The sequence below is a fragment of the Schistocerca americana genome, chromosome 7, assembly GCF_021461395.2.
Source record: "Schistocerca americana isolate TAMUIC-IGC-003095 chromosome 7, iqSchAmer2.1, whole genome shotgun sequence".
NCBI lineage: Eukaryota > Metazoa > Arthropoda > Insecta > Orthoptera > Acrididae > Schistocerca > Schistocerca americana.
The window spans coordinates 226,459,138-226,472,276 of record NC_060125.1 but is presented as its reverse complement, the minus strand read 5'-3'; the positions used below and the strand labels follow the sequence as shown (position 1 = coordinate 226,472,276).

The window sequence follows — 13,139 nt, the reverse complement described above, 5'->3', positions numbered from 1 at the left end:
TGTTGTTTCTGACCATAGTCTCAGATTTGAAGAACACACTGTAATGCCCTGTGAGATTAATATGCAAGGCCGAAGTATATAGAAAAGGTTGGAAAAAACAAGGTGGCCTCACAAGGAACTCCCGACATACATTCTATACCTGGCTGGGCTACAAGTTGTCAAGAGGAAATGGTTGTCAAGAGGAAATGGCCACACCTGCATTGCTGCTGTGTCAGTGAAAGTGAATAACTCTCAGTACAGTTAGTGAAAATTAATAGTCTGTACAACAGTGATTAATGGACCAAGGAATTCATGGCTTTCCAACCTTGCCAACACTTGCTTACCATTTTTATGTAAAACAGACAAAGATGGACACCCTGTTATTCTAATGGTCCATCCACTAAGTCCTCTACAGGGTAACTCATGTCTGCCATGAAGTGATCTGGAAGAGAAGAAGAAACTGAGTGAGGATGAGATGAGAAATGCTCCCAGTTTTATTAGCTTGGTTTGAGAAAAACTGTGAGACAGTCTAAGTCTGCATGTTACCAACTTTCTAGTGACCTTGGCGACAGCACCTGTACCCACCATTTAAGCTCATACCTGGCCATTGTTGAGGCATTCAGTTGACACTCACTGTGCATGCTGGTGAGGAGTTTTTAACAGATGATCCACTTTCAAACTGGGCATTGGTCACTTCTCATTAGCCATCATCTTGTCGGTTGTAATTAAATTAACATCTAAAGCTGTCAACATGAAACTTCGGTTATATTGACTCATGTACTGGTGAAGTTATTCATAGTTCTTTGGTATTTTTGCCAGATACAATATCCAGTGAAGAGCTCTGAGGCCTATGCATGTACAGGTAAAGGCAAGAAAATAAAAATAGGTTGGACACGGGCTGTGCAAAAATCGGATGGCAGTAGGGAAACAAGCGGTGAATTGGAATCCCGAGGCCATTGCAGAAGAGGAAGACCAAGGGTAATGTGGAAGAGGACACTGTAGAGAGAAGCAACAGGTGTGGGAAGGACACGGGGAGAAGTGAAGGGAATGGCACAAAACTGATTCCACTGACATGCTTCATCAAAGCCCTGTGTGTCCAGTGATTGGAATGAAAGGACTTGTAAATTAAGTAAGTCCATGTTAATCAAACTGATACTTTGGGAGCAGTTGACTCTTGTACCAGAGGAAGTTATTGATAGCTCTTCTTTATTTCCAATGCAATGAAACATAAAATGCAATCAAAAAGTTCTTTTTTAAAAATCTGAACTAATTATTATATCAAAAATTAAATTACATGACTATATTGCTTTAATTATTATTGATATGATAGTTTACGGGAAGCTGTTGATATTTAAAGTGCTGCAATTGGTTGTGGCTAAGTTGGTAGACCCCATGGCTGCTTTCAAAGGTGGCTGTGCCTTTGATGGGATGGGAAATACCTGTGACAGGAGTGGAGTAGGGCGTAATGGGATGACGTGTGGGGAAGGCCTTGGATCTAGGTCTTTTTCAGGGATCTGAGGAATGGGGCAAGATATTGGAAGCAGGGTTGAAATAGGGATGGGAAAGCAGTAGTTTGGGTGGACAGTGGAAATCCACTTATCCACTTGATGAGGGATGGGGAGGATATTTGTCATCTCAGAGCACGATGAGAGAAGGTTGAAACCCTGGCAGAGAATGTGATTCAGCTGCTCCAGTCCTGGGTGGTACTTAGTCACGGGGGGGGGGGGCACTCTTTTTGTGGCCAGTCATTGCGTATGTGAGGAGTGGTAGGTGGCTGGGGAAACAAGGCATGGGAGATCTATTAATCAACAATATATGGAGGATAAGTTTGCTGTGTGAAGGTCTCTGCTAAAACCTTGGTATATTTGCTTGTGTAACAACCATGTTCCATGGGTGACCAGATTGTATGGAAGGGACTTCTTGGTGTGGAATCGACAGTAGCTGTTGAAATGGAGGTATTGTTGGTGGTTGGTAGATTTGATGTGGATGGAGGTACTGATGGAGCCATGTTTGAGGCAGATGTCAAAATCCAGGAAAGTGATTTGGTGGGATGAGGAGGACCAGGTGAAGCGAATGGGGAGGAGGTGTTGAGGTTAGGGAGCAGTGTGGATAGAATGTCCTCAGTCCAGTCAGGAAGATGTCATCAGTGAATATGAATAAGATGAGGGTTTCGGGATCCTGGGTAGTTAGTGACAGCACACTGTAGCAGGTCAGGGTAGAATGACTAGAACAGAGGGGTGAAAAAGCTGTTTTTCAAGTGGTGAGGATGGTAATGGCTCTACCACTGGGGTATTGTGGGTTCAGTGTACTGGCAAGGCTTATGGGAGGACAATACAAGGAGAAAGTGTCTCCAGCAAGAAGGCAGATGGCTCCAGGAAGCTACAGAAGGTACAGGTGTGCGCCTCTGTCCAGTGACACTGCCCAGTGTTGACCCACACCTTCCATGTTTCATCTGCATGATCCTTACTGTCCACAGTGGCAAGAAGTGGTGTCACAAGAATGGCAGTAACTGCTGCCCTAGTAGTGCCAACATCTTGCACGACTGGCATACCTCGGTAGTGCTGCATCACACACGGGGCAGCTTTACGCCTTTGTTATGCTGCTGACAGAGCAGTTATGTCCTGCCCAGCTGTAGTGAGTGGCAGGCAGCTTAGCGGCTAGAAGAGCATTGGTTCCACACTCATCCCATCCTGCACTGGCCTTACGCAGGAAGAACATTGATGGCTTTACAGCGGTATCCAATACGCAGCAGACACCAATTTGAAACCCAGCTATGTCAACATCCCGGCTTTTATACAAAACAAGGCAGGTCGTCTTGCAGTTGAGACAACGTATGTGGTCCGCCAAGCACCATCAAAATGTCTCAAAATGTTGGTTATTGCCCTAGCATCAGGGTTATGGTTGTGGAGCTGCTGGCATGGCGTAAGTGCTGAGCTTGCAGGTGTCGGCAAGCGTGTAGTGTTCAGCATTGGGTCCCAGCTTTTGCGCGTACCACTGCAACGTGAATGGGTTGGCATGGGATGGTGCCATGAATGTGTGTGTAAGTGTGTTTCTTCTAAATCTGATGAAATTCGTAGTCTGACAGCTTAGTCTACTTTTCAACGTACTTTTAAATGTGCCTGTTGCCTCTCAATGCCTCCTCTAGGTGGTGAGCAGCAATTTAGCCTAATTCATATTGTTGTTCTCCAGTCCGAATTTTCCTCTGTTCGGTTTTTCCGTATTCTTTAGTTGCGACATGTTGAATTGAATTATTGACCCTCCTATAAATGACACTTAATGTATGCTGTTTATGGAATATTTCTCTACTTTATGCATGTCATGTTTTCTCAAAAAAATGGTTCAAATGGCTCTCAGCACTATGGGACTTAACATCTGTGGTCATCAGTCCCCTAGAACTTAGAACTGCTTAAACCTAACTAACCTAAGGACATCACACACATCCATGCCCGAGGCAGGATTCGAAACCTGCGACCGTAGCGGTCAAGCGATTCCAGACTGAAGCGCCTAGAACCGCACGGCCACACCGGCCGGCTCATGTTTTCTCAGAATAATCAGAGATTCAGGAGGGTAATTTTCCAGCTCACAGAACAAAGAATGTTTCTAATAGTTTCATAATATTGCAGAAGTATTTCAGATAGTGATTTCATTATATCCTTTTGACAGGGCAGTGTGGAGAGATCTGCCTGCTCAGCAATCTTCTGACTACAAATATTGAATTAGTAAATTAACCTGTGCAACTCAGTCTTCCTTCAGAAATGATTTTTCACTTTTGAAGTTTTGCTGTGCCAAATTATGTATGAGAACGGATGCTGTGTGATATCAGATACCCATCCTGTGACTTTTATCACAGTATGTCGTGTAGTATTCTGATGGAAAAGTGGAGATGACAGTGATAAACATGCCTTATTCAAGATGTCTTAGCAAAAGTGAAGAAGCGAGTGATGTATATCCTCATACTTTTATTTTTATTTGTTAATGATTGAAACCTGGTAATTAAGGAAGGCAGGATTGGGTTACGATTGTGGACGGGGCCCGAATCAATTACTATTGGTTTGCTATGCACTCATTTATTTTAATAAAAAAATTTTGAAAACAAGCCAATGAGGTTGCAATCAGAATTTTAAGGTACGTAACCACAATCACAGGTGAAGGCCTTTAATGCGAAAAATTGCAATTATTTAAAATTTAACAAATACATGTCACAGACAGCCAATAATTTTGAAGACAAGCCAATGTGGTCACAGTCAGAATTTTAAGCCAAGTAACCACAATCACAGCTAACGGCCTATAATGCCCAAAACGGCAATTATTAAAAAATTTAGCAAACATACATAAAATACAGACAGCAAATAATTTTTGAAAACAACTCAATGAGGTCGCAATCAGAATTTTAAGGCAAGTAACCACAATCATGGCAGAAGGCCTTTAATGCGAAAAATGGCAATTATTTAAAATTTAACAAATACATAAAGTACAGACAGCCAATAATTTTGAAGACAGGACAATGTAGTCGCAATCAGAATTTTAAGGCAAATAACCACTATCAAAGCTGAAGGCCTTTAATGCCCAAAATGGTAATTATTAAAAAAATTTAACAAACATACATAAAATACAGACAGCAAATAATATTTGAAAACAAGCCAATGTGGTCGCAAACAGAAATTTAAAGCAGTAACCGCAATCATGGCTGAAGGCCTTTAACTCAATAATGGCAGTTATAAAAATTTAACAAATATACTGCCAAATGGTGAATGGCATAGCAAAAGTTAGTTTAAAAAAACAAACAACAGGTGATACAAATGATGGTAACTTAATAATACAATAATAAAATAAAACACAAGGGTCAGTGACAGACGGTGCTCCAGGAATCGACCTCTGAGTAGGTCACACCAAAAACACTTTCACGAGTGAAAAGAAAGGCAGCCAAGAGTTGCATTCAGATCACAAGATGGTAACTGGGACTAGTGGCAGTCTAACGAGTGACTAATGATAATCTTGATGAGGCTACCTGACATCCAACAAAACAAATGCAAGGTGTAAAATTATGCCAAAGCCGAAACCGGCGGTCTGGGCTCTGCCCACAGAATACTGTGCTTAGAGCGCCCAGAACAGGAAGGAATGACTACCACTGAGGTAGAAGAACCCCATCCAAACTACAATCAAGAAGCTGTCAAACTTCCACACCTCACCGGACAGTGGTGGCAAGGTGAGGAAATGTACACTGCCATTACATACACCAACCCCCAGGGCAGGTAACTGGGGCGTTAGCGGCCACAAGATAGAAAAATACCGTTGTTTAATCTTAACAATGTAAGAAGCTGAAAATCGTAAATAGTAATTAGAAGTTCAGGAAGGCTAATCAGATCCGCCTTCCCCAGTTACTCCACTCGCAGCAGTGCGAACCCAAGTCACTGGAGAATTGCGAGATTTCACAATGGTGGAGGTTTCTCTATGCGAATTGCAATGGACTTAACTTAAACATGCAGGATCCGGTTTCGACGAGGTCATGCACCCTCGTGACCACTGCCCTTCGATCCGGCTGTCCATACACGCTGCCAGCGGGTCTGACGTGTTGTCGCTCTGCATGGACATGGACCTCGCTGCTCCTGCGTCCCCAACCGAACTCCACACTCACACCACACGGAAGAAGGACAAGGTTGTCCCAAAGATAGGGCAGCAGAACTACATATTGATAAGTGCCGCTGCTGCCACTAGCAGACAGGCAGTGGTTATGAAACCGAGTGGCACCAGTGAACATGAGAAGAAGACAAACAACGCAACCATGCCAACTTATCGATACGGTCTGGCAGAAACCTACATACGGCACCAACGCGAGCCTCAGCACGGCTAAATGATCAATAACACCAACAACATATAGCCTTATAATGTGGAAAAAAAAAATCAAAATATGAGATTGTCAAAAGTCACTTTCTTCTGTAAGGGTCAATTTTCCAAACAATTTACTAATTTTCAAGAACAGCATAGATCAAAAACTACAAAATCTAATTTATTTACAATATTTTATGCATGCTAATCACAGATACTGATTTTTAAACACTCATAGTTGTTTGTCGGAATGTTAGCAGTACATCATTTTAGTACCACTTTCTGTCATGTTATTGTAAACAAAAATGTCACAGTATCCTTTGAATATTCACATTTGCTTGTTCTGTCTTTCAGGCGGACACACAATATGCGTTGCTGTAGACAACAAGGCTGTCCAGTATAATACAATGCAAGATCTGCGTTCTTATCCTGTGACAATATTACTGTATGGAAACATACTTTTCCTTGGAATGGAATCAGGTAACATAAACAACACACACTTTATGTAATAGTTGCTTCAGTACTTTTTATTTATTTTTAATGCTTGGAAAGCTAATCATGGCAGATTTGGTAGCAGAATATGTTGTACTGAAAGCCAACTTGTTAATTTCTTCAGTTAGATGTTGAAGTTTATCTGCGTTAAAGGCAAGCAGTACAGTACCTTCAGCAAAAGAAAGGTAGTTCAGATATATTCCATTAACAAGTAGTCCATCTTCTTTCCTCTGGGTTTAGAGTCTGAAATTTTCCACTATTGCTCTGGATAGTAGTTTTTGTGGCATGGAATCTTCATTCAAAGTTTCCTCTTTCAGTTTTGAATTATCTGCTATCATGATGAAGACTGATAGAACTTTAACATTTTGTATATATTCTTCAGTGTACTGACATAAATTAGAAAAAAGTGCCTTGTTTCTCAAGGGCTGTTACAACAGAATTTGTTATAATTGAGTCAAAAACTGTCTTAAAATCTTGAATTCATACAAAATGGATATTCATATTCATTGTTCTGTTCCATAATTCCATTCACAACTTGAAAATTGTCCATTGTGCTGCATGACTTCAAAAACAAGCTTGTTCCTTTGCATGACTGTGATCTGATGCTTTCCCTGTTCTGTTAGTGATCATTTTAGTGAATATGTTGTGCAATACTGGGAGGAGACATAAGTCTGTAATGTTTTATTTCTTCTCTTTCTCCTTTAGTGTGAAACAGAATAATTGCAACATTGTTCCAGTTTTGGAGAATTGCCTTCTGCTGCTGACATTCTGTAAATAATTTTGAAGGATCCTTTTGTATTATTTTTCTTCCAACTTCAACCATTTCTCTTGAGGCACTAGCCTTACTTCTTACTTCAATGACTGGTGTTACTTTCAGAGTATCATTAGCTTCATTACCAACTATCAGGGTTTCAAATCTCTTGATGTCTCATTGTTGTGTCAGGTGTGAGCTCAGTTCTGGAGCCACTCAGTATCACAGTCATTGTAACTGAGTATGTGATATTCTTTTTGTACATGGCCAGAGTTGATTTCTATGGTGATAGATCTGATTTGGTCCTGCCACAACATCAGACATTTGATGCCCTCTTTGGCCATAACCATGTCCGGTGTCCACCCTGGCTTCAGCTGGACATTCAAGCCCAAACTAGATTGTCTCAGCAGTAATAAGGATATGTTAGGTGAACCTAGGCTTTCAATGCCGGACACAACAAGTCGAATAACGTTTGCGGTCACCACCCATGTAATAATCTGGTGGAGGTCAATGACTGCTCCGATCAGGGTGCACCAATGCTATACCAGGAAATGAGTAAGGATGTAGTCAGAGAGAGTTGTTGACACAAACTTCTGCATCTGAGAGAAAAAAAAATCCAACACTATTGCATATATCATTGTATTGGTACAAGTGACAGGAATATAACTAGTATATCTCATAAGTGCTGTTAATTTGACATGACCGATCAGTTTTGGAATATATGTAAATTATTATAGTAAAGTTTTAAGCAACGAGACTTCCTGGCAGATTAAAACTGTGTGCCGGACCAAGACTCGAACTCGGGTCCTTTGCCTTTTGCGGGCAAGTGCTCTACCAACTGAGCTACCCAAGCACGACTCACGCCCCGTCCTCACAGCTTTACTTCTGCCAGTACCTCGTCTCCTACCTTCCAGACTTCTGTAAAGTTTGGGTAGCTCAGTTGGTAGAGCAGTTGCCCGCGAAAGGCAAAGGTCCCGAGTTCGAGTCCCGGTCTGGCACACAGTTTTAATCTTCCAGGAAGTTTCATATTAGTGCACACTCTGCTGCAGAGTGAAAATCTCATTCTGGAAACATCCCCCAGGCTGTGGCTAAGTCATGTCTCTGCAATATCCTTTCTTTCAGGAGTGCTAGTTCTGCAAGGTTTGCAGGAGAGCTTTTGTAAAGTTTGGAAGTTAGGAGACGAGGTACTGGCAGAAGTAAAGCTGTGAGGAAACGGCGTGAGTCGTGCTTGGGTAGCTCAGTTGGTAGAGCACTTGCCCACAAAAGGCAAAGGTCCCAAGTTCGAGTCTCAGTCTTGCACACAGTTTTAATCTGCCAGGAAGTTTCATATCCCCTGGTAGCTGAGTGGTCAGCGTGTCAGACTGTCAATCCTAAGGGCCCGGGTGCGATTCCCGGCTGGGTTGGAAATTCTCTCCCCTCAGGGACTGGGTGTTGTGTTGTCCCAATCATCATCATTTCATCCCCATCGACGCGCAGGTCGCCGAAGTGGCGTCAAATCGAAAGACCTGCACCAGGCGAACGGTCCACCCGATGGGAGGCCCTAGCCACAGGACATTTCCATTTTTTTATATCAGCGCACACTCCGCTGCAGAGTGAAAATCTCTATTGTATAAAAACAATAATACACTCATTCTGTTGATGATAATGTGAGGTGGGGGGTTATGGGATGCTACTTTGTTATTGACTTGAAGGCAAGAAAAATATTTACAGGTGAACGTTTATAGGGATATCAGTACAGCAATCATTGTTGGTGGCATCAGTCATTACATAGCTTCCATACTTTGAGCTAATATGACACAACTGGGCTGGACTGGACCACACATCTAACAACTAACACTCTCCCAGATTTTGCGAAAGTGTGTCCCACAGGGTAATAATATTTATGGTCGTTAGACAGACCTTTGGCTTTTCATTAAATTACAAATGAACTACAGTGGCACTTGCAGCACACGTCAGGTTGTCATTGATCAGCGAGATAAATCCTTTCCTTGTCTTCAGCTGCCATTATACAGATACATTACAGAGTCTATGACAACTTGCCATTCAAAAGTGGTATAAGACTCATATATCTTCTACAGTTTCTTTATTGGTTAATGAAATATAATCAGTTTCACGTTTAATTCTGTTTAATATTTGCCAAGTACTTTTTCCCCTGTCTGGAACATTGTTTTAGAGCAAACATGTTCATGGCAAATTCTACTAATGTATGATCTCTGTGATTCTTGGTACAAAGCTTGCAGTGGACAAATTTTCCTTCTGTTTTGCTCTTGCTTTCACATTAAAATCTCCCATTAGCATCCTGTAGTATTATATATCCATTTATCAATTATTATAACTCTTTGTAGAAATCTTCTATATCCTCTTCAAAAGGTGAGCATATTGGTGCACAGACCTTAAATTTGCTTGTTTACATCAAAGCCTAAACCTGACTTTCCTTATTATTCTGTTCTTCTATAGTAAAGCTATTGTCCTCATTTTAATTTTGTTTGGTCTTCATTTTTTGCCATATTTCTGATAATCCTTCTATATACCATTTGATCTACTTTGATTTCTCTTCCAAGTACACTAACCTATCTTCATTTCTATGGTTCTGCAAAGTATTGGTCCTAAACAAAGATTAGTAGATGCATTTAGGGTGTTAGGGTTCTTATAAGTGTTTATTTAGTCAAATCTCATGTTGCAAGGTGTAGACAAATGTTTTGTTGGGTGTTTCACATGGCCTGAAGCAATTGTCTACATTCCATTAGTTCATTATTCTTTCAGCTTGGCAGGAAAACTGACACTTCAAGAATTTGTAAGTGACTGCAGGACTTTCAATAACCCTACCCATGCTTAACCTGTCATGGTTGGAAGATTTTTGTGGATATGTTAGCAGATGTAAACTGTGACAGAGTTACACTCACATCAATTTCATGTTACATGTTATTATGCTCTCTTGCATAGTCAGCCATATTTGTGGCACGTTTTGATTTTCTTTGTCACAACTTTTACTGCCACCTCTGGGCAGTTTTTCCAGTCATGCTATTGCAGACATTTCCATATTTCCTTGTGGAGTAGCATTTTCAGACCTTTCTTATACCTTTAAATATGATATATACACAAACTTATGTTTGGATTTTTTTATTTCACTTCCTTTTTATAGTTGTTTTCTTTCAGTAGTTCTATGTCCTGTTGTGGTGTATGTGTTCCTAATACAGAAATGTGCTTAATATTTATGTCACCTTGAAAGATATTGTATCATTTCTTTATTTCTTTTTTTCAGGGGATGTAATTCTTTATTTCTTTAAGGATCCAGAAGATCTGTTGAATTTGGATTTAAAAAACCACCACAGACGCTTTTCATTCCAGCATAGTCCTGTTTCAGCTCTTGACGTAGTTGAGTACGACACCTGCACTGCAATAGTAGTAGGAACTTTGAAAAATGTTTATTGTGTTAATCTTGTGTATTAAGTAAGCACAGTACCTGTAAGCTCAAAGGGACTATCAGTTAAGATGTTCTGTAATTATTTTCTCTGTCTGTGAGAAGATTCAGTGTTCCCTTAAATTTATTAGTCAAGATTATTTATTCCAGAAGAATGTTTTTGTTCTTAATGTTTTTTTACTGAATTATTTGTGTGTGTGTGTGTGTGTGTGTGTGTGTGTGTGTGTGTGTGTGAGAGAGAGAGAGAGAGAGAGAGAGAGAGAGAGAGAGAGAGAGAGAGAGAGAGAGAGAGAGAGAAAGAAAGAATTTGTGTGTGTTTTAAAGAAAAGTTGTCCTGTTTTGTTTTTTTTTAATAATGTGGTGCTAAGAAAATATGTAAATAGAGAGACCAGCCTAACAGCACAATAAAAGTAAAGCAATATTGTCTGTTTGCTCCTTTCCCCCTGAGTCTATCCTCTCTAATAAATCTGTATCTTTGCATGGGAGGGAAAGTACCATGCTCAGTATTTTCTTTGTAGCATCTCACCGAAGTTTTTTTGTTAATAATGCATGTCAGATATCTAGAAACTTTATACAAAATAGCTACTGCTTTTGAAAATTGCTTTATTTTTATTTTTAAAGAATGTGTATGTAACTGATTTTGATGGCTATGTATGTAAGACAAACACTGACATCTTTAATTCTGTCACTATATTTTTATAACCATCTTCATTGATGCACACACTAACAATGAGTTCAAATTTCGGTGATTTATTATGCATTTGAGTTAAATATGCCAATTTCAGCTCACAGAAAACTCTTCGGGAATCACACACATTGCAGAAGTTTGCTAGAGGGGGATGAAATTTCAAAAAAAGGTGGTCAGGTGGAATGACTACTGTCATACTGAGTCAGTATAGAATATCTGTAGACAACAATCAAGAAAAGGAAAAAGCAATTGGAAACTGTATTGAAAGACAATTAGTAGTATGCAGATTATTAACATAAGCAAGGAAGTTGGAGAAAATGATGTGGAAACACTGAACTAATAAATTAAAAAGCATGTTAGTACTCCAAATTACTTGAAATGAAGTTAAATGCTGTATGTGGTTTATCCAGCAGTAATGTATCTCTTTTTTTCTCACAGCAACAGAAATTGCTTCATTCAATTTCATAAAGCCTAGTGGTGTCTGCTATCATCCATTCATAAATTACTTGCCAGGCAATATCATTAATAGGCCAATGAAAGAATTGTCTGAAATGATTGATATGGAAATTTTCATCATGCTTATAGTTTCCAGACATCAATAAACAAAAAGCAGCAAAATGACTGTGTAAAGTTAGTTAGTTGTATCACAAGGAAAACTCACATGCGGAAAACTAAAATTATAAGGAGACAGAATGGCTGGCAAAAGCTTACCTTCAGGAGGCTAAATTCCTGTTGGACACCTGTAAATGTAGAAAAGCTGTTCCAGCTTTCAGAACTTTTAGTTCCTGCCACAGAGATAGGTAGATGGTAGATTAGAAATGAGGGGCAGTTCACACAGACCCAAGGTTGAAAGGGATGCACCTATTTTTGGGAGAAGGTGAGACAAAGATCAAGGTCTGTTAGTTACTTACGTTTTCCAAAGATCATATTCACAATAAAAATTATGATGTGTGGAAAAAGATTGCATAAACAATTTAAACAATGTATACATATTTAGTAGTTTGATGTGGGAATGGTCTGTAGCCTCCATGTAATTATTAAACATGGTAATTACCACTTACAAGTGCCAATTTTTTAAATTTATTGTAATTGCAATTTTGAGTATTGCTCATTTTCAAGCAAAAATTATAAATGCAGGTATGCATTCAGTCATAAATACAGCCATTATTTCAAACTTCAAATAAGCATGATGGTGCCTGACCACAGAATAAACTGATGTACATAAGGCTAAGCCAAAACCATAATGCCAAAGGAGGTAAGTAAACTTTATCATATTTTGCAGAAATGAAGTTCTGTTTAATCCAATATAATTCAGTTTCACTTTAATTCACACTGATTATTTATGTCGAGTACTGAAATCAAATGAATATGTGCCTCTTGCTCCAGGTTCAGGGACTCCTCAAAATGATATTGAACACACCATATTTACACGAGTACAAAACAACCCTGATTGTAAGATGATCCCCTTTTTTTAACCAGGCTTTTCGAGAAAAATTTATTTCTAACATATTCGGACTACTCAAAATTATGAACTTTTTTATTGACATAAATTATATGAATAAAATGTTAACATTATACGTATTCCAGATTTATGCATTTTCATAGTGCAAGGGGAAATAAAATAAATGAATAGAAATGGTTTACATAATTTTGTGGACTGTTTTCTTGTCTACATTTTTCACTTACTAACCCTACCATCTATCATATTTTTTAATCATCATCCTAATAGCATAGCTCTAAAATTTATATCTTCATTGTCACAAAAATGTGGTGGTTTTTTCTGAAGATGTTGGAGTTTTTGAAGTTGTGGTTACCTTGTGGGCCTGAGAACACAGCTGTTTTTATCTGAATACATACTGGATTTCACTTCTGTGCTGACATGTGAAATGTTACAATGCCTCTTGCTTTCAAACTTATTGTCTGCCTGCCACTCTCTCATTGGCTGCGTAGAACCAGAAGATGACACATCCCCTTTCATTCCC

At 39.5% G+C, this 13,139-nt stretch overlaps 1 protein-coding gene across 1 annotated transcript in view; it reads left to right on the top strand.

Annotated features, from left to right (window-relative positions):
- Positions 1–10,639, top strand: part of LOC124622005 — a 96,122-nt gene extending 85,483 nt beyond the window's left edge. The window contains exons 6-7 of the mRNA XM_047147555.1: positions 6,160–6,285; positions 10,311–10,639. Coding sequence (XP_047003511.1) covers positions 6,160–6,285; positions 10,311–10,498 — 314 coding nt within the window. The 3' untranslated portion in view covers positions 10,499–10,639. The remainder of the gene's footprint in view (positions 1–6,159; positions 6,286–10,310) is intronic.
- Positions 10,640–13,139: the final 2,500 nt, after the last annotated feature.